Raw genomic sequence first — 22,096 nt, forward strand, 5'->3', positions numbered from 1 at the left:
TTGTGCTTACTGGATATTTACACTCCTTCCCCAGATATGCTCCCTCCAATGCCAGGAGCTTTCCCCGCAGATAGGGCTTTGCCTTTTGCTCATCCCCTCCTAGGTGTGGAGACCCCAATTCTCACCTGCTGACCACCACAGGAGAATGAGGTGAAAGCATTCGTAGTCCCACAGCTATCACAAGAATACTTAAAAGCACTGAGACAGGGTGCAACAGTGATAGCTAATTATTGATACCACAGGTACCTTCAGCATGTGTGATTTCGAAAAGTGCCAAATTATGAGGTATGCTACAATTTTTGTGTTTCCCTGCATAGGTCCTTGCCTACTTTACATGTCTCACCCATCTCTGCCACTGCTACCTCCTTCTCCTGAGGCAGGGGCAGGGCAGTGTGTGTGGTTCCCCTTCTCTAACACAGGGAAAAGTGAGGAGCAGGAGGTGGACTACACTCCTACTTTGCTCCCTTCAGCTGGCAACACTCTTCTGTTTCCCGCAGAAGAATACTTGAGCAGAGGTGCTGATTTTGGGGCCAGGGTGCAGAAATAGATGTGGGAAGGGGTAATACTAGGATAGGGAATTCTGCATCTCCAGATTTGAGGGAGGGTAAGGTCACCTGTTGATGTGTCCTGGTTCCCCACTTTTGCAGGAGAATAACAAGTCCCAGCGTTCCTGGAAACCTGACTGACTGATCCAGAAGTTTAATAGTACCATGATTTTTTGTGGTGTCGTAAAAGATTCAAATGTTGCTATCCACAAGACTGTTTTAGACTGGAGGAGCCATATGTTGGAGTACTCAAGGTTAGCAATGCAATAATATAAAACAGCAAAAAAGGTTGCTTTTCTCTCTACTCCCTCAGAAAAAGGAGAAAAAAATATGATGGAAAGTATTACTGTTAATGCCACTAATAGAGACCACATTTTAAAAAGATGAAGATACACATACTTAAAGGAACAAAGTACTCGCTTCACCATACAGTTCTGCCCATGCCTGGCAAAGTTTATGCATCTTCTAATGAAAGACAGAGAAGCCACCTTGGTTTGTTGCCAAAATTCATGTTGGTGTCAAATCAAATACTTTTATTTTAGCTGATATGGTACATTCAGATGCCAGCTATGATGACTACAGTGAAGATACTGAGAATGATAACTTGCAAGTCAAGCTACTCAGTGCAAAAAAACAAGCCATGCTTATTTTGGGTATTGTCTTGGATATACTTTTAAACAGATTCTTATGGAACTAAGCCTCAACTTACAGAGGGCTAGGTAGGGCTAGGTAGGCTAGGTAGTGCAACCACCACCATGTTACAGGACAGACTTACACCAAGTCCAGGCAGCCTAAGGCTACTGAAAAATTTCTCCTGGTACCTTAAATGCTATTAGCAATGGGATACTGTAAGGATGGCAGAAAACCTGAATTTCAGGTTCAGTGAGCCTGAATCAGTTTACTGAGCCATCCCAGTGTCCTAGAAGCCTATTTCATTTTGGAAGACAAATCTTTTCTTGCAAGTTATCTTAGGTAATTCCAGAACATTTCTGAGTTTTGATGCAACTTAGTGTGAAACCTAGATTTAGTCTGAAATTTAGTCTGAAACCTTAAAAAATACTATATCCCATATCCTGTGAATCACTAGTATCAGGAGGGTATCCTAATCACTGAACCATCAGGAGAAATTGCAGCACCAAAATCTGCACTGAAATGACTCCTGCCTTCAGCATTAAAAAAACAAATGGGGACATAGTACTCAGTTCCAAGAGAAGTATCCATTTCTGAAGGCCCAATAGAAGCAGATGCTTCCCTGTTGCCTAAAATTTGATGTTGGCGGTCCTATTAGGGACTTGCTCATAGCCCATGTTCTCCCTAGCACTCCAGCTGGCAAGTCTAGTCCCTTTTGAACTTACATCTCTGAACCTCATAGCAGTAAGTCTTCCCTTGTCGTTGTGTGCTCATGACAAGAGTTGGGACTTCCACCAAGTGTCAGGACTGCAGTGCTTCAGTGCCAAGTCACTCTTGTCAATCTAGCTCACTCTTCATGGTTTTCTCTGGTTCCCTTGGCAGAATTTGGCCTGTGGAGTCTAACAATACTTTTAGTAATAAGAAGTCTGATAAATGTGAACTTCATAGATTATTTTAAACAACTAGTAATTGGCTTAATAAGAGACAGATGCCTGGGATCTTTGTATTGTCTGATAAGGGAAATATTTATATAGAGACTCAAATTTTTAAAAGTTTTGTTTTATGGAGGGATGCAGAGAATAAAGGCATCTGCTGCTATTCAGTGGAGCTTTTATAATGTTGGCTTGCCTCAATTAATCTAGCTTGAGTGCAGTGTTCTAATGAAGGGAAATGTAAAATAAAAATGTAGAGCTGCAATGTATATAAATCTTGAAATGTCCATGGAGAGCTGATAAATTGCTGTATTTTGCTCAGTTTATGCAAAAGAGAAAATGAAGAAGCAGATTGCAAAAAACAAAATTATACATCAAGTCATTAAATCTCAGTGCTCATTACTGAAGAATTGTTTTGATACTAAGCAAGATCAGGACTGAACAAAGACTAGGTAGGTGACATGTTTGTAAGAGTCCTGCATCAGAAAAAAATCCACAGCATAATGTCATGGGTGTGATATAAGTGCAGAACTATTGTTACTCCTTTTTCTATTCTTAGAGCTATGAATGTAAACAATATTTTGCACTTTTTTTCTTTGTGACTGACCCTTTATTTGTTTGTCAGGTTTCTTGCTGGCTTTCTTAATCTGGCTGCATTATAAAATGGAACTTGTCACTTTTCAGCCACACAGTTAGCTCCTTTACTCCATAAACAACTCATCTTCATGTCCTCATCCTATTGTCCTTACAAGAAAAATACTGTCCTATGAATCAAGGGTGCTTTCCTTCCCTTTCTTGTTCAGTTTTTATTTTCTGTGTGTGTTACGTTTGGTTCATTATTTTCCTAAACTGTGCTGTTACTTGCACTTAGCAATGTAGATGTAAAACACTACCAAACTAGAGGAGAGAGGGATATCCTTGTTGTACATCTGTCCTATAGTAATTGATGACACTCAAATTGGCATCTCCACCACTATTGCTGGATATTGATTTTTTTCTGTTAGGTAGTCCAATACTGATTTCACTTGCAGAGTATATTTTCTGAATGTATTCTGTTTGAGAGGTACCCAATATGGAAGAAGAAGAGAAATTTGCACTGGGACAGTCAGAGATCTCCATTATATTTCACATGGTCAGTACAGGTGTGGAAGATTTCTAACAGCTCTTTAAATTTTATTTATCAGACATCAGGAATATTCTAGCTGATTACATTGAAATAGAATTGGACAATCCAAAAAAGCAACTGTGGATACATTCTGTTGTAAAGCTGTCATTTGTGTATTCTGTTTTTACTGATACAGTGACAAAATACTAATATCACATTCCTGATGTCAGATCAGTGATCCAGAAGGGGTCCTCAAGTGACAGTCTTTATGGACAGCAACCTCTTTTTCCCCTCCTTCATTGTTAAAGCAATACAGAGTCCTTCCACCTCGCTTTATCCATTAGGTGAGTCTGGCTCATTTCAGTAGTCTGTGATCCCATGTATAATACATTTGAAAAACTTGTTTTAGGCATGGTTGATAAACTGCTCCAGGGATACCTCTCTTGGAATTAGGAAGTACTGTATACACATTTCAAGTATCAAAATAGGACTGTTCAGGTCGGTGAGCTGCTGCTATTCATTAGTGCATCTAACCAGATGCTGTTCATTCTAGCAGGTATTCTTGAGGCAGTATTGAAACCCTGCTATCCAGTGAGTGTGCTAAAAATGCTTAGATTAACAATGGACAGCAACACATATCATCATCATCACTTAGTGCCAATACTATTTCTATGCTGATTATCTTTACATACTGTTAAATGCTTCTCTGCTTTATACCTGCAGCGAAGTTTCTGAGGGAGATATGGAATTGTCTAGGACCAACACCATTTTTTTCAAAGCTTCCCTCCTCCCACTCCCTGCCAATAAGAAGTGTGTCATTGTTCAAAGGGGAAAATGATTCTTCCAGGAAGAGGTCAGAGAATGACAGCCTGCGGAGGGATGTTTGGGAATAGGAGACCTAGCTTTAAAGCTGGAAACTAGTGTTTCAGGTAGGGAGGCAGCAAGAACTCCCAGTGCTATGGAGGCATTCAGTGACTCTAATGTCACCGCTACTACTCTCCCCTGAGCCAAAGAGTGGGGCAAATGATAGTCACTGGAACTGGATGCCAGCCAGGCAAATTGGGAAGTAGACACATAGCTTTAAATAGAAGGAGATCCTTTTCTTTAGAGCAAGGAGAATGTTGGGCTAAAAGATCAGTTCTAGAAGAAGGAATAAATGTTTTTGTATATATGAGCAAATAGTGTATTTGTAAATACTGAAGCAGACATCGAGGCTCCAAAATTTCCTGTGAAGAAGAGCAAGGAAGATAATGAACCACCACAATGAAGTGCTATCATTTTTTGCAAGGGCTCTGCAAGTATGCTCTCGTCTGCCTTAACCTGCCACAGTCCTCTTATTTCCCTTGAAAAGTGCTATTTTATCCACTGGGAAAAACAACAGTGTGCAGAAGATCTGTGTTCCATCTCTGCAGGCCGGTGTACTTAGGCTTTTATCTTGTAGTTTATTATGATGTCAGTGTCTCCTCTTAGCAGAATTAAAATCTTATTATGTGAGCTTTGTTTCTTTCTCATCTTTTATCCAAACTATATTAACTGGAGTGGCCTAGATAGACTCATAAAAGCCCTTGAGGCTCACTTAGTGAGCAGACTCTGTGGGGTGCTTTATCACTTCTGAAAGGTTAGATCAGCTGCATGTACATTGCAACTTGGCTGAAGATAGGAGAGGTTTTGTTCACTTTTCAAATTCACCTTTTCTTTCCTTTGTTTCCTTTCTCCACATGTTGTTTTCTGTTATTCCAGGGAACTCTGTTACTTTCCAGATTTTTCCAAGTTTTGTGGTTCTAAATCAAAAACAGCATGTCTATACAGAGTATTTTAAGGTGTTATCACATTTCCTATGCTTGGGTCAGCTGATAACGTAGAATCGGGGAGTTTTTGTGAATTCTGAGCTCAGCTACGGCTATCTCAATTACAGTCAGTTACACCCATTTATTCAGGTAAAATGAGGAAGAAAAAATATTACTGGCTTAGCTAGACGTGTCAGAAGTCACCTTTCCCCTGAGCTTATGTGTCCACCAGGTCAGTGTTGATCACCTTTCATTACAGACAGTCTTCAGCAAGCAGATGACAGAAATGCACAAGTATTAAATATATAGTACTTATTCAAACAATATAGTTACTCAAATGTAAGGGCTAGTGTCCTGGCCTACAGTTTTGATCAAGTCCTATTGCCATGGAAAATAATTGGTATATTTCCCATGTACTTCAAAGTGACTTTCTTGGAACCCTTAAGCTTTGTTTTATGAACTACATAGAGTATGTAGGCAGTGAGCAGGGTACTTCTTATCAGTAACTACATAAAACATGCGTGATCAAAAGGTTATAATGACTACAACACAAAGCTTACTACTTCAATGAAACACATATTTCTTTTGTTTTTCTTCTGATGTAAAAAAATGCTGTTCTTTTCTTTTTTCTTTTTTTCTTTTCTCTTTTCTGTTTTCTGTTTTGTGTTCTTTTCTGTTCTTTTTTCTTTCCTTTTCTTCTCCTCTTCTCTTTTCTTCTTCTCTTCTCTTTTCTTTTTTCTTTTTCTTTTCTTTTTTCTTTTCTGTTTTTGCTGTATTTTAATCCAACTGCAAACTCTTCTTTTTATTGTAGGAAGAAAAAAAAAAGCAAATCTTGCCTACTTTTTCACAGCACATATTGTCTCATTATGTTCTCCTTTGATGACATTTCATTAGCTCCTTGAAACCATTCCCTGGGGCAAGCTTTTATTATTTGTAAAGTAAATCAAACATCATAGTGCTAATCTTTAGGAAGAAAAATGGGCTAGAGTCAGAAGAAATATTTAAATTTTCTATTAGATTTTCTTTTGGAATTAAAGCTTAAAGTGCTCAAAAAGATCCAAAATAGTGTTCTCAAAGGAGAAGCTCTAGGTATCTAAAATCATTTTGTAGAATCCACATGTCAGTTAACATTTCTGAGTACTTTGGACATCTCCCCCTTTGTTAGAGGTAAGAAAGATAGTTTTTCAAAGATGAGGGCAAAAGAGGCCCATTAAAATGTCAGTGAGTTTTGTTTTGTCCCCTCACTAAAGGATGAACAAGTCATAATTAGATGATTGCAATGGCACCTTGGATGCCTGCATTAGCTCACTATTGATGTCTCTGCCTTCATCCAATATCTTAAAGTACCTCTCCTTTTTGGCCTCATTCAAACCATATTGCAGTGATCAGACTGAGTATTTTCCTTTTGTGCCTGTCATTTGAGCTATTTATATGTTACCCTTCTGGAAATGGTAGGAAAGTATTAACTTAGAATCCATCACAAAACCTTTATCCACACATTCAGTGCACTGTATATAACCTTGAATCCTGCACTTTCGGTGTAAATATCTGTGTCTTGGTAAGCAGAAATTCTCATTAAGAAGTAAAATAAGTCTGTACCATCTTTTACGGGCATAGTGTACAACTGACACATGTAATTACATCCTTTGGAACAATGTAGACGGGAGGCTGGGAGCTAGCAGAGTTATTGAATAATGAAATGGATAATTTTGCACACAAAAGGATGGATAATGCCCATGTGCTGATCAATGTCTTTCTGTATTTCCCCAGAAGTTTCCTATCAAAGCACAGGAACAGTTGGTATTCAATGGAGTCTATATTGGCTCATTTTATTGTTTTACAGACTTATTACAGTCATGAGTATTTCTCAAATTGACTGCTTGAGAATGTGCAAGGTGTGATAGTTGTGAACAAAACTTTTCATTACATATTATGTTAAAATAAAAAGTGGGAGAGGAATGGGGAGAATTACTTATGAAAATATCACATGCTGTACATGAACACCATTTGTTAAATCCTCCAAAAGCAGGAAATCTATTTTCATGAGAGGAAATAAGTACTGCTTGAGACTAACTTTATTTTTTTTACACACAAATTGAAAATGATATATCCTGTACATTAGTTACAGAGTAAGTGTATGTATTGTACCCAGAGGGTCCTTTCTATGAAAAAGGATCATAAAATCCCAACAACACACTATATTTTCCTGCTGGAGATAAATCTGGAAGATTAATGAGGTTAAATTATTGCTAACTGGTATGCCAGGGAATAAGTTTCTAAATTAGAATTTTAATTGTATGTTCTTTTGCAGTCCTCTTACTAATTCACATTTCACCACACTTCTAAAACCTTCCCTTATAGGGAAGTCTTAAAGAATTTGAAAGGAATAAAACTAATGGGGTTCTTAAAACTTAAGTAGGTAGAAGGCAAATGGCTCTGAAAACACAGAATTTAAGTTGTCTGTCAAATTTCAGGCCACTCTACGGAATCTGTAGAGATTTACATTCCACTGTTATGTATTAGAAGAGAACTTCAGATACAGCTGTATTAGATACCAAGATAAGAAATGATATCAATATATCTCATAAATATGTTGGTTTTAAAATTATATGGGAAGTGTGTAATTCTTTGTTAATTACTAGAGAACCTTGACACTCGCTTTTACAATAGTGTCATGGATTAAGACCAAATGACAGTGCAGCGACTAAATGGACTCAGATACCAAAACATTTTTGTCACAGATATAAGCAGTTTTACAAATTATGTGATTTCCCTGTTCCCTGGGAGAGAGGACGCGGTCCAGGAGAGAAGTCAGATGGGTCAGGGCAGCGGTTCCAGCCATGCCATGTGTCCTCCTTCAGCTGTGAGTGTCTTTGTCCTCTTGGACATCTCCAGAGGTTGAAGAAACAGTCCCAAGTCCTGGTGCAGGACTCTCCAAGAGACCCCAGGCACCATCAGTTGTAGGACTGGGTAGAGAATACCCAGTTCTTGATTGTCTTATTCAAATTCACTTGGCGCCTAACAAGTAGCTGTTGCCACTGCTGGTGCTCACAGTCTGCTCATCTCAAAGGTGCTGGACACCTTTGCAACTTCCACAGTGACTGACAGGTTGTTTACCCTTAAAGTTATTTCTCTATTCTTATAGTTACGCTATTCTCTTAACCTACAGGGTTAACTAAAGTTCTTCTACATAAGCTACCACTATTGTCAGCTAGGACTAACTTACACTAACTGCTGCAAGTATATATGTCATTAAGATAGCATGCCAAAGCAGTTTCATCATTTTAATATGATTTCATTATGCAGCTCTAGCTTAATTAGATTGGTCAGCTGTCAAGGGAATACCAGAGTATTTTAAAGTCTGTGACTTAAAAATACAAATGTTTTAGAAAATATACTAATTGAAAACAGCTTCAGGAGTCCCAACACCTCACAGCAGTGGAGTTGCCAGAGGGCTCTGTGCCGTGTGAAACGGTACATCATAACACCGTAGAAGGCAGCTAGAATCTGGTCACTGCTCGTGGGAGGAGAAAGGCTCCTACTCCTCCCAAAGACTTGCAGCTGAAGAACAGGTTTAGTGCCCTCCAGGATGAGGAGGACATGGGCATGGCTGCAAGGGGAGTAACTGGGACAGCAGACCCTGTGCCCTGCCGGAACACCTGGAAGAAGCGGCGGGTGATTGTTGTGGGGGACTCCCTGCTGCGGGGGACGGAGGCATCTATCTGCCGACCTGACCTCATGTCTAGAGAGGTTTGTGGCCTGCCAGGGGCTCGTGTGAGAGACGTCATGGAAAGACTGCCAAGGCTTGTCCACGCTTTGGACTATTACCCACTGCTGCTCTTCTATGTGGGCGCCAATGACACCAAGGGCAAACTGGAGACCATCAAGCAGGATTTCAGAGCTCTGGGGATGGTGGTCAAGGGTCTGGGAGCCCAGGTCATCTTCTCCTCAATCCTGCCAGTGAGGGGGATGGATGAGAGGAGGAGGAGACAGACTTTCCAGGTTAACGACTGGCTGCGCCGCTGGTGTTGGCGACAGGGTTTTGGTTTCTACGACCATGGGACCCTGTTTGAAGATCGACAACTGCTGGGGGGAGATGGGATCTGCCTCACTAAGCGGGGCACACAGGTCTTTGCCAACAGGTTAGCCAACCTGGTAAGGAGGGCTTTAAACTAGGAAAGATGGCGGAAGGGAAGAATTATAGTAGGGTAGTTGGCAAAAGACGGCTCAAGTCAGGATGCCTCCAGCAGGTGAATGCAGCCAGGGAAGTGCGCGTGGGATGTGGCTATGGAGCATCCTCTTGCATCCCTCCTGGGAAACCTGCATGCTCGATCACCTCCCTGAAATGCCTGTACACCAACGCATGCAGCATGGGGAACAAACAGGAAGAACTAGAGATCTGTGTGCAGTCACAGGGCCATGATCTCATTGCCATTACAGAGACATGGTGGGATAGCTCGCATGACTGGAGTGCTGTCATGGATGGCTACGTGCTTTTTAGGAAAGACAGGCCAGGAAAGCGAGGTGGTGGAGTTGCTCTTTATGTGAGAGAGCAACTGGAATGTATTGAGCTGTGCCTAGGGGTGGATGAAGAGCGAGTTGAGAGCTTATGGGTAAGGATTAAAGGGCAGGCTAGCATGGGTGACACTGTTGTGGGTGTTTACTACAGGCCACCTGATCAGGAAGAGGAAGTCGATGAGGCCTTCTACAGACAGCTGGAAGTAGCCTCACAATCCCAGGCCCTGGTTCTCATGGGGGACTTCAGCCACCCTGATATCTGCTGGAAAGACAACACAGCTAGGCACAAACAGTCCCGGAGGTTCCTGCAGAGCATTGGTGACAACTTCTTGACACAGGTGGTGGAGGAGCCAACAAGGAGAGGTGTGCTGCTGGACCTCATACTAACAAAGAAGGACTGGTGGAAGATGTGAAGGTCGGGGGCAGCCTTGGCTGCAGTGACCATGAGACGGTGGAGTTGAGGATCCTGCGAGGAGGAGGCAGGGCACCAAGTAGGATCGCAACCCTGGACTTCAGGAGAGCAAACTTTGGCCTCTTCAGGGACCTACTTGGAGGAATCCCATAGGTTAGGGCCCTAGAAGGAAGGGGGGTCCAAGAGAGCTGGTTAATATTCAAGCATCACTTCCTCCAGGCTCAAGAGCGGTGCATCCCTATGAGTAGGAAGTCAAGCAAAGGAGGTAGGAGACCTGCATGGATGAGCAAGGAGCTCCTGGCAAAACTCAACCAGAAGAAGGAAGTATACAGAAAGTGGAAAGGGGGACAGGCCACTTGGGAGGAATATAGGAACGTTGTCAGAGTATGCAGGGATGCGACGAGGAAGGCTAAGGCCCGTTTGGAATTAAATCTGGTGAGAGATGTCAAAGACAACAAGAAGGGCTTCTTCAAATACATCAGTAGCAAGAGGAAGACTAGGAAAAATGTGGGCCCTTTGCTGAATGGGGTGGGTGCCCTGGTGACGAAGGATGCAGAGAAGGCAGAGTTACTGAATGCCTTCTTTGCTTCAGTCTTTACTGCTCAGGCCAGCCCTCAGGAACCCCAGACCCTGGAGGCAAGAGAGAACGTCTGGAGGAAGGAAGACTTTCCCTTGGTGGAGGAGGAGTGGGTTAGAGATCATTTAAGCAAACTTGACACCCACAAATTCATGGGCCCTGATGGGATGCACCCACGAGTGCTGAGGGAGCTGGCGGTTGTTATTGCTAAGGCACTCTCCATCATCTTTGAAAGGTCATGGAGAACCGGAGAGGTGCCTGAAGACTGGAAGAAAGCCAATGTCACCCCAGTCTTCAAAAAGGGCAAGAAGGAGGACCCAGGGAACTACAGGCCAGTCAGCCTCACCTCCATCCCTGGAAAGGTGATGGAGGTGGATGTCGTCTGCCTTGACTTCAGCAAGGCTTTTGACACTGTCTCCCATAACATCCTCATAGACAAGCTCAGGAAGTGTGGGTTAGATGAGTGGACAGTGAGGTGGATTGAGAACTGGCTGAATGGCAGAGCTCAGAGGGTTGTGATCAGCGGCATAGAGTCTATTTGGCAGCCGGTAGCTAGCGGTGTCCCCCAGGGGTCAGTCCTGGGTCCAGTCTTGTTCCACTTCTTCATCAATGACCTGGATGAAGGGACTGAGTGCACCCTCAGCAAGTTTGCTGACGATACAAAACTGGGAGGAGTGGCCGATACCCCAGAGGGCTGTGCTGCCATTCAGAGAGACTTTGACAGGCTGGAGAGGTGGGCAGAGAGGAACCTCATGAAGTTCAACAAAGGCAAGTGCAGGGTCCTGCACCTAGGGAGGAATAACCCCAGGCACCAGTACAGGTTGGGGGTTGACCTGCTGGAAAGCAGCTCTGCGGAGAAGGACCTGGGAGTGCTGGTGGACACCAAGTTAAGCATGAGGCAGCAATGTGCCCTTGCAGCCAAGAAGGCCAATGGTGTCCTGGGGTGCATCAGGAAGAGTGTTGCCAGCAGGTTGAGGGAGGTAATACTCCCTCTCTACTCAGCCCTGGTGAGGCCACATCTGGAGTACTGCGTCCAGTTCTGGGCCCCCCAGTACAAGAGGGATGTGGCACTACTGGAGCAAGTCCAGCGAAGGGCCACAAAGATGCTTAGGGGACTGGAGCATCTCTCTTATGAGGAAAGGCTGAGAGAGCTGGGCCTGTTTAGCCTGGAGAAGAGAAGGCTGAGAGGAGATCTTATCAACGTGTACAAGTATCTGAAGGGAGGGTGTCAAGAGGATGGGACCAGACTCTTTTCAGTGGTGCCGAGCGACAGGATGCGAGGCAACGGGCACAAACTGAAACACAGACAGTTCCATCTGAACATGAGGAAAAACTTCTTCACTGTGAGGGTGACAGAGCACTGGCACAGGTTGCCCAGAGAGGTTGTGGAGTCTCCTTCTCTGGAGATATTCCAAAGCCACCTGGACGCAATCCTGTGCAACGTGCTCTAGGTGACCTTGCTTGAGCAGGGGGGTTGAACTAGATGATCTCCAGAGGTCCCTTCCAACCTCAACCATTCTGTGATTCTGTGAAAACATCTTGCCTCTGAAAAAATCTGAATTGGTAAGTCATGCTGCAGGTAGTCAGAGGAGGAACTAGCAGTTTCCTTTCCATTTCTTCATTTAATGTAGGCAATAATTATGATGGCCAGGAAGATTTTTGCTCTTCTCCTCTTCTCCTCGTGTGTTCTGTAGACTAACATAAATGCACCTGAGAAGGAAAAGATTCTCTTTCCTGCCACAGGCAACTCTTTATGCAGACCTTTATGAATCTATTAATGCATAGATTTTTTGTTTGTTTGTTTTTTTAATCAGTTCAAGGAGATACAACCATGTTAAGGAGCAACAACCTGAAATAATATTAATATCCCTGCAGTTAGGACTGTAACTCTGTATCTTATTTAAGGCTGATTTGTGACTTTTCTCTCACTTTCAGAGAACCTTATGGAAGCTCCCAATTCCAAACAAAATGAGGAAGTTTGGGAGAAAACATCAATATATTCTATTTGCAGCAGTCTTTAGTGTGTTTTTTTTCCCTTCCATTTTCAGATCTGGGTTAGAGTAATGCATTGATAAGTGCTGTATAAATGCTGAAGGCAGTTTACATTGATTAGATAGATTTTCACATTGACTCTTGCAACAGACAGTTTTCAAGGACAGGCATAGTAAAATGTTTTTTAAATTCCATTATTTGAAAACTGGACATAATTCTTGGTGATTGAAGCTGACAGAAGAAAAAGCTGATGGTGAATATATTCTCTGATGGCCTCCTGTCATCCACAAATGCTTTCAGTGATGAAGGCAATGACTGAAGTATGAAGAGTTGCTTGCATACAGTGGGTTGCCATCAGTGAAATCGTTTGCCATTGCTCACAAACTCTTGGGGTGATCTGTTACTTGCAGGGATGCCTTTTCAATGATAAAATCTTTCCTCAAAGTGACTAGAAGATTAAAAATGTTGTTTTATAGTTTGGACCTCTCTGCAGATTTCTTTAACATGGTGATCCATGACTGTTCCTTCTCCAATTCCTTAAGAATCTAAGTCCTTAGTTATAAACAAAATGAATGTGATAACTTCACTTTTTTTTTTCAAAATCCAGATGATGTTTTTAAGTAACACAAACATCCTCACCTGCCAGTTATGCAGATTCTGAATATTTTGAAAAGCCAATGAACTAGCAGATAGACAGACCTCATAAATCTTGCACTTTTCATTAAATGAGCCTTAAAGTCCTTGTTCTCCAAACACTAATGGAATTGCTTAAAATAAAATATGTATTTATTTTACAAGGGACTGTAAACACCTTATTCCCATTAAATACAAAGAAGAGTCTACCACAACACTAGGATCTGAACTCAGAGTTTATTAGATGCATTTCTGCCATCTCCACATATAAACTGGACACAACAGTCATAAAGGGTATATTAGGTTAAACTAGTGACATCTCTTCACTATCCAATTTAGGGCATTTTAGGCATTTAATTTTGGTGCAATTCAAAGAACGTAAGTTTCTTAAATAGCTAACTGAGTTTAGACAAGGGCCTCCCTTAGTTGTCTGTTCTGGCCTAAAGTAGACAGTGAAAGGAACTCTCTACATTTAGTTTCAGAAAAGTCCAGAGGAATTTATAACAGAATATGACAAATAATACATTTTGTTAAAGTGCATCTCAATCTGATTATCAAGAAATGCCAATGGAAAAATGAATATGAGCAATGGAGAAACTTATTGTCACTTCAGGAAAATCAGGCGCCAAAACTGACATCATAAAAACTCGTATATTTAAAAACAAATCCACAGATTAGACTTAAGACTGTTACACAGTGGAATATGCATTTTTTTTGTACCTGTGAATAATATGTCTGTTTATTATGTAGGCAGAGCAAGATTTATGATGTCCTTAACTCTTATTTCTTATTGCTTGTAAAAGCTTGCATTTTGTAAATGACATGATAGGAGACTACACTGTTGTCACCTAGCAACAATGAAGTAAAAGTCACTTGGCCTTGGATTAATAATAAAAATAGTAATTCCACACAACACTTTACATTTGTAGTTCTTAAAGTGCTTACAAAGAGGCATTAGTTTTACTATCCTTAATTTAAAGCATGAGAAACTCAGATAGGAAGTGTGTTGCCAGAAATGACAGTCAACAGAGCAACAAAATGTATCTTGAATATCTCATCCTATTCCCCTTATTCCAGCTTCTTCAAACTGTACTTTTATATAGGTCCTTTCCAATATTTTCTATTCTTATGAATTTCAAATGAGAAAAGGGAATAATTTAAAAAATCAGTATTTGTAATGATTATCTCCCTCTCTTATTTGAGATATTGCAGTTATTTTCTGGTCTGAGGGCCACGGTGAATTAGCCCTCGGCAAATATTTAATTTTTAATGGAAACCACTGCAGCATTGAGGTAAAGCAAGCAAAAGCTTCACATTCATCCTAAGATGATCCTGCTGCTGCATTATTGACCAGTTCTTACATTGCAAGTATGGCAGTGCTGTATATTTCAGTTGTTTTCAAAAACTGTTTGATCTTGATTATTAAAATATTTTCTAATAACAGAAGGACGATCAGCATTGCCTGCTGAAATGTCTGGTGTAACAACAGCTGGTTTGAAAAATGTTTCATTTTGCAAGTAGATCATGGGGACTGGGTACCCAAGGTCTTGTGTGATTTGAGCTAAAGTAGTATGTATTTTAAATGATTTGAGAAATGCCCTACACTCATTTAAAGTTCTCCATTACCCTTGCCAGACATTTGGTGGAATGAAGCTTGGGTGCATATATCTTCCTAATAGCCCACATTTTTAAGAAACTTTACGGGAGGAATTAGAATGAATAGCAACTAAGATAATGTGTGGATTGCTGTGCAGCAGCATCCCCAGAGAGTGATACATCAGGAAAGATATTAAAAAATTTCTGGAATGAAACTTGTATTTCTCACAAGTTAGGAAAGATCTTGAAAGATCATCTGTTATGAGGTATCTGCCCTGTTCTTTACTTGTGGGACGAATGGGATTTCTCCTTACAAATTCATTGTGGATTATCATTCTATTGCAGTTTGTGTAATGGTAGTACATAGGGGATTTAGGAAATGACATGCCAGCTGTCTTTTACAGTGACGGTTTCTTTTTATGCTCTCACAGTGTAATACCTCTTCCTTCAAATTATCTTTTCTGTACACTCTCACTGAAATACCTGTGTGCATCCAAAAAAGAAGTAAAAAACCCTGGATCTACAAAACTAAGTTATCATAGATTTTCTTTCATTCACTGATTTATTGATAAAAACCCAAAGAAAATTCTATGTATGGAGTTCTTTTTCTATGATCTATTTTTTAAAAAAGAAAGTGAAGTCAGTATACAGTAGCTGGAAACTTAAGTCTGTCTCCTGTTTCTCATTATTGTGTGATGTTTGAAATATGTGTTCTAAAAAACAGAATTATCTGGTTTGTAGATATATTATTAGAAGATACTTTATCTCTAAGGCTCATTAAGCTTTTCATTGTTTCCAGAAGTTCCAAGCAGGTGGGAGAAATTGAACCTGTACTTCAGCAGATGAGAAGCAGACAGGCTGCCCAAACCAGTACATTGCCTATTTTGTATCTTCCCTGAATTCAGTACAGTACAAATGTTTCCCGCTTGTCTCCAGAGACTTACTCTAATTGATTGATTGGTTTAAAGCGATTTTGTAGAAGTTCATTAGTGGGACAGGAAGAAGGGGGAAGTCCCTAGGAGTATATTTTGATCCTCCATATCAAGGTATAGACTTGGAAATTGTACCAGAAGACATCTTTCTCTGTAATAGCACATGTAATGCTTAGTGAATTAAACCCAAAACCACTTGCTGGGTAGTATCCTGTCGATCAAATCTGTGAACCAAATCTGTGAACCAGTCTCTAGCAGAAGGACTGTGATGAAACTAGAATTCTTCTGTGGTTTAGCTGTCTGAAAGCCAAAGTCCTGAAGAAGATACCCAGACAAGTTTTGGACATTATCAAGAGTTAGTTTCTTTGTTCTGCCTTTGGAACTTTGTTGTTGAACATTTCCATTTCTATTTTACCTTTAACTCTGATTAATTATTCATCTTCCAGTGTTGTCTAAGAATAAGTGTGAACTTTGCAAGAAACTCAGACGCAGGTCAATGTCTTTACTGAGGGATAACAATTCCTTATTCAGTGTAGTCTGGTTTACCACAAAAGTATTTTCCATCCAGCATAGGTCAAAAGTGCTCTGGAGTTGGAATACTTGCTTTAGAGACCATTGACAGATTTTTAAGCCCATCTCAGATAATGATTGGTGCCCTTTTGGCAAGCAGTAACAAAGCTGTAAATCATCTTAAGATTTTCAGGGCTGCACTTTCTCTATCCTGGTAGGAATTTGCATTTCTCAGAGCTGTACCCAGTGATGGTACCCTCTGATTAAGGAGAGACTTATTTCTGTTAGTGGATCTTAATCATTTCAATTTGCAAACGTTTAAAAATTTTCTAAAGGAGATGCTGAGAGCTGTAGGACAAACAAATTGAAGCCTTCTGACAAGATTCCCAGGAGTCTTCAAATCATAAGTTGAAAACCACCACTCTAATGAACTTATTAAAAGAAATTTTATTTTAGACACTGAATACCCCCATGTTCCATTGACCTCAGCAAGAGATCAAGGGATTATTTTGACTTTTATGCTGTTTGCTGTGGAAATCATTGGGATTTGAAAAACAATGCACTTCAAGTATGAGGGCAAAGAACACTAATGGTAGTCCATTTCATGGGCATTATCTACTTTAAGCCACTCAGAATGTGTAGAGGTCTTGCAAGACACAAGCTTCACTAGGTTTGCCCTGTTTAGCTTGGGAACTTAACCATTCTTGGCTTCTGTTATCAAAATAGTAGAGTATTGTGCCTTCATGCCCCTCTTGAATCAAAAGATTTAATCTACTGATCATTGAGATAAAAAGATCAAAACATGAATTAAGGCTAGCCATCCTCATGATAGAATTCCACTAGTTAGTTTGGCAACAAAGTATTTTAAACCCAAGGTTAATATTTCAATATGAAATGATAAAATGCATTTATATTACATGACGTACAAATACACTGTATAAATTAAGAAATTGAGCAACTGTTTTGGACTACAGACTGCACAGGACAGGTAGTGCATAACAACTTGCTTGCTGCCCTTATGACAGCTTGTGTGTTTTATTAACGTAAAAGGATATTTTTAGCACCTTCGCCTTTCTTATTTGCATTAAATTTATTAAATACAGCACAGAGGCTGAGTGAATATTAGATAGATTATATCTTTCATAAAATCACAATTTTATTAACTGACAAAATAATCATCTTGGTTGTGTCATAAATAGTGTTTTTAGTAAAGGGCACATACATGCCAGTTGAATCCAAATATTTTTAAATGCTTATGTATGTTGAGATCAAGTAGGTTTATGTATGGTCATCTGCCAAGAGGTAACTGCAGGTTGTGAATATGTCAAAAATATACTGTTAGTGCAGTGTGAAATTTTGCTCTCAAATACTGGAGCAACTCCAGCAATGATGGTGAAGCTCAGCTTCATGTGAGTGTAACTTTGAGGAGAATTTTGACAGCACAAATGAAGGACTCTTAGTTTTGCAGGTATGCAACTTTGGAAAGGTTGACTAGCACTTCACAAGCAAAAATTCTTCTTGCTGTTACGCAAATAATCTTGTGTCAAGTTTTCGATAAAACTTGGAACTATGCATGAATACCATATTTGTGTTCAATAAAAAAATGAGTTAAATGACACTTTAACAACAGTACCCATAAGTACTGTTTGCCCTTCTCCTTGTTTTTTCTGTAAGGTAACTATTGCTGTATGCATTTCTTAATGTCACTTTCTTTCCTTTTTTAGAGTTTCTTTGAAGGACAATCTGCACCGTGGGATTCAGCTAAGAAAGATGAGAACAGAATGAAAAATAGATATGGGAATATCATTGCATGTAAGTGTTGACAGCATAGTTGTGCATTGTGTTAACTTTCAGCATCTGATAAGAATGACCACCAGCCTCATGCTCAGGCTCATATTCCTCTTCTCTAATTAAGAAAATAAAAGTGAGGGAAGATACTATATTTTTTTGAGAAAACTGTCAGATTCGATGCATTTTCTCCACTAGCCTGCTGTATACCTTCCATCCTGTCATCAACATTTGTCTAATGGAGAATGTTGTTTTTAACCAGCACCCAGCTCTAACAGCTCCCAGACTGCTCCCGGTAGCTTGGTGGAAGAGTACCCATGATCTCATCAGTATCTTGACTTCGGGTTCTGGATGCTGTAGGATTGGACAATACTGCTTAGGTATTCCTTGAAAGCAGAATGACAGCCATCCTGATTTGCCCTCTTAACTCTGGGCAGACTCCAATGAAAAAAATAGGATGACTATGCTTTACTTAAAAATGCCAAGCTTGATAATGACTAGATATACTAATGAAGAGCTGCAGGGGATGATAGTGTGCTTTTGTGAATGACCCCTAAAACTGGCTCGATGAGATTGGCAAACACTGTGGCAGTAGATGCTGTGCATGAACACTGGGGCAGCAAATATATCAAGTTCAGTGAAATTATATTACTATTTACATGCTTGTATTGTTGCACATAAAGGGTAAGTTCCCAGTGTGTATGTAGGAGATGATCCCTTCCTTGGTTGTTCCTTCACAATCTAAATGATTTAGACATGAAATGTAAGTGGATGTATGGGCTAGGCAGATAACCATGAAGCAGATATGAGCAGGGGTATAAGCAATGGTCACAGCATGCGAGTGATCGTTGTCATAAGCTTTATAAACATGAAGACAAGAGATGGCCTTTGAGGAGAGATCATGTAATGATACTACTGGAGTTTAGAAATCAGCCCTAGGTACATGGGACAGCATGGGAGAAAGAATAGTGCTAATTATCTGAATACTTGGTGAACCTGTGGAAGTAGTGTGTGGTGACTATTTATACTGCCTAACTTCAGTATACAGTGTAAGTGCCTGTCTGGGCACTGATCTGCCTAGGTTCTTTCATCATCAGTGAACCACGCAGACATGACAGAGAAAAGGGTGGCTCTTTTAGAGGAAAGATTCAGAAATGGAGCCCATTTTAATGATCCTGAGTCATCACTGCAGGAGCCTCTCTCTGCAGTGATTGTGCAAGGAGTCCAGAGAGCCCAGCTCCTGACTTAGCAACCTACAGTAGGTGCTGTGAATAGTCCCTTATGTCACTGTGGCCCTGGTGGGATGAGACCGTCTAGGAAGAGAAAACAGATCTCTTATTTGATGTAGAAAGAGAATGAGAACCAGCAAGAAATGCTTGTGGACACAGAGGCAAGTTAGGCAAGAGGCCTAGCAGATGATATCTGCCATGTCATTTTGAATGGATTGAAGCTGGACATGATTGCATTGCTGTGTATGTGGGCGGCATACTGTGATACTTACTGGAAAAGGAAATGAAGTTTGCTAGGGAAATGTGAATATCATGATGGGCTGGAGCATATGTAAAAGAAGATAAATTAGCTACACATGGTTATGGTTGTTTCCTGCCAAGCAATCTTTAATGTCTAACAAACTTCTTGTTTTGTGAGAATATAGCAATATATTAGGTTACTATCATTATTATGTAAGTAAAAATACTGAAGGCATAAATAAGAATACCAAAGACTTTTATGTTTATTTTTCCTTCGTGAAATTTTATTTCCTGTCTAAGCCTGTGACAATAGATCTGCTGTTTTAGTCAAGGTTTAGCTTTGTCAGTCCCTTCTTTAATGTCATGTTATACGCAACCTGTCACTTTGACTCCCTTTGGTTGGAGTAAACAGAAGACTAATAGTGCTATATGTCTGAGGTAATGAAGTGACGAGTAGCAAAGGGAAAGCAAGTAAAAGATATCAGATACACAAATCAATGGCAATTACAAGTAATACTGCAGGCTCACTGAGAGGGCAAATGTTACTCTGATCATTTGGATCTCAATTTACTTTTAATGTCATCGGTATTTAGCAAAAAGAAAGAGTTGGATGGAGTTGTTATCAATAATTCCCTATTTATGTAGCTGTGAAAACAGAGAATACAAGTTAAAATTAAAACTCATTAGAGTAAAGGGCAGTATCTTAAAAGAGAGGCTAAAACAGCCTACAGTTTGTCGTCTGTTAAATAGATGTGTGCAAATGGAGTAGTTAACTGCCTATTTACTTTGACTGTTTTTCTGCTGATAAATGGTTGCTTGGCTCAAGAGTTTGAGAGTACAGTTTTAGAGGTCCACTTTTGAAAATTTGCCCCAGGTGGTTGTTAAAGTATTGACTTTAGCTGGAAATTATTTTAGTAAATTCCATTTTATGCTATGTTTAAAGAATCAAAAATACTGCAGATGGTTTAGATACCTCCAATTATGGGCACACGATTATAGTGAAACGTATTTTTTTTCTGTGGGAGTCTAATGTAATTTTTTTTCTGACCATTTATCCTCTTTATTTAAACTTCCCCCTAGACACTATTGTTACATTATTGCTTGTAGTCGTTATTGCTCTCTGAGGGAACTAAAACAATAGCACCAGGCTGCCAGCGTTGCAGGAGCTTGTCAAAATAGCAACATACTTTACATTACCCAAGTGATGTGCATTTAATTGGCTACAAGCATGCCCTACCCACTGTATGAAGGTGGCTACAACTTGTGAGGCACTGTATCAATAAGCTCAATCATGGCCACAGTCCAGTCACCCACACAAGATGTATTCCTTCTGTATTGGACACAAATGCCCTATTTTCTGTTTGCTCCTTAAGATCTAGAAACGATGTGAATCTGCTGAATGAACCTTTTTTGCTTAAGAAAATTATGTGTCTGTCCTAATCGTGTAGGGTTATGCGCAGGTTTTGGTAAAATCTATTGCTTTTTCCTCAGGAGAGACCTTGAGGTAAGTTGGGGGTGGGAAGGGTTGTTTATGTATTGTTGCCTAACTCAGCACTGACTAAATAAGAATATAGCTCACAGCTTTTGCAAGCAGCTAAAGATTTTAGCTGAGGTTTTTGTAAAATGCCAATTTGCAAAGAATTCAGCAAGGCAGCTCCCAAGAAAATGTTATCAGTTAGGTATGCTGATCAACCGGCTACTCAAAGCACACATTAGAGATCACAGTCTGCAGACTGATATATGCATGTTGTATGTAACATGAGGGAAGCGAGAAGGAAATGTTTATATTCACTATCTATTATTATCTACAAAGACAAATAGATTCTAACATAACTCATTTTGAAGGTGTAAGTGATCGGTGCAAAATTAAATCTGATATCCTAATAGAAGGGTATCAAAATAACAATGAGCTTGAAAAGAGTGTATTTAAAAGCTACAAGAAAAGTTGTTAAGAGCAAGCTAAGGTATGAAGAAAAAAAAACACCCTAAAAACCTGGACAATTAACCTAGAGGCTCTTTAAAAATCACTGTGTTGGATGTGTATCTCTTAGGGTAGAACCCACCTGATGTAAGCACAGGCGTACGCACAGTAACATTTTTCTGATTGACTAAAGAATTTTTTCAAATTAAGGAATGTTGCCATGCAGCAAGGAGTTAACTGGCATTTTCAAAGCAATCGACAAAGGGAGTTTCTCCAGCTCCACTGCAAATTAATGGGCATTGAACAGTCCATTACCTCCAGAATTCTCTGAAACTTAGATGCAAATGCAGCACTAGTAAAGATTCACGTGAGAAGAGAAAAGGGCAAAGAGGTGATATGAAGATACAGGCATGAACTTACATATTTAGTTTTGCCCAATCTGAAGCAAAAAAATCGCAAGGAAAGAATGAAGCAAGTAAAGGAAATAATAAAATAACAGAAATAATAAAGAAAAGGTAGTATTATTCAGTTGTATGAATCAGTCTAAAGTAAATAACAGGAAGTTATATTTTTAAGGTGCATTAGGGACATGTTAAGGAAATTTAAGCTTTGATGGCCCAAATGTGGAACTCATTGATGTTCAAGTCATCAAAGCCAGGATTCAGATGTCCCAGAATACCTGTGCAGGACCAACAAATATAACACAATACCCACATAAGACTATGCTTCTGCAGTGGCAGCTGAAGGCT

General features: G+C 40.1%; 1 protein-coding gene across 6 annotated transcripts in view; it reads left to right on the forward strand.

The window, feature by feature from the left end:
* PTPRM (protein tyrosine phosphatase receptor type M) overlaps positions 1–22,096 on the forward strand; it is a 504,474-nt gene that overhangs the window by 425,406 nt on the left and 56,972 nt on the right. For all 6 annotated transcript variants that reach the window (XM_067290684.1, XM_067290685.1, XM_067290688.1 and 3 more), the window contains one exon: positions 17,894–17,981. In XM_067290684.1, the coding sequence (XP_067146785.1) occupies positions 17,894–17,981 (88 nt within the window). The remainder of the gene's footprint in view (positions 1–17,893; positions 17,982–22,096) is intronic.

Source organism: Apteryx mantelli, chromosome 2, assembly GCF_036417845.1.
Source record: "Apteryx mantelli isolate bAptMan1 chromosome 2, bAptMan1.hap1, whole genome shotgun sequence".
NCBI classification, from domain to species: Eukaryota; Metazoa; Chordata; class Aves; order Apterygiformes; family Apterygidae; genus Apteryx; species Apteryx mantelli.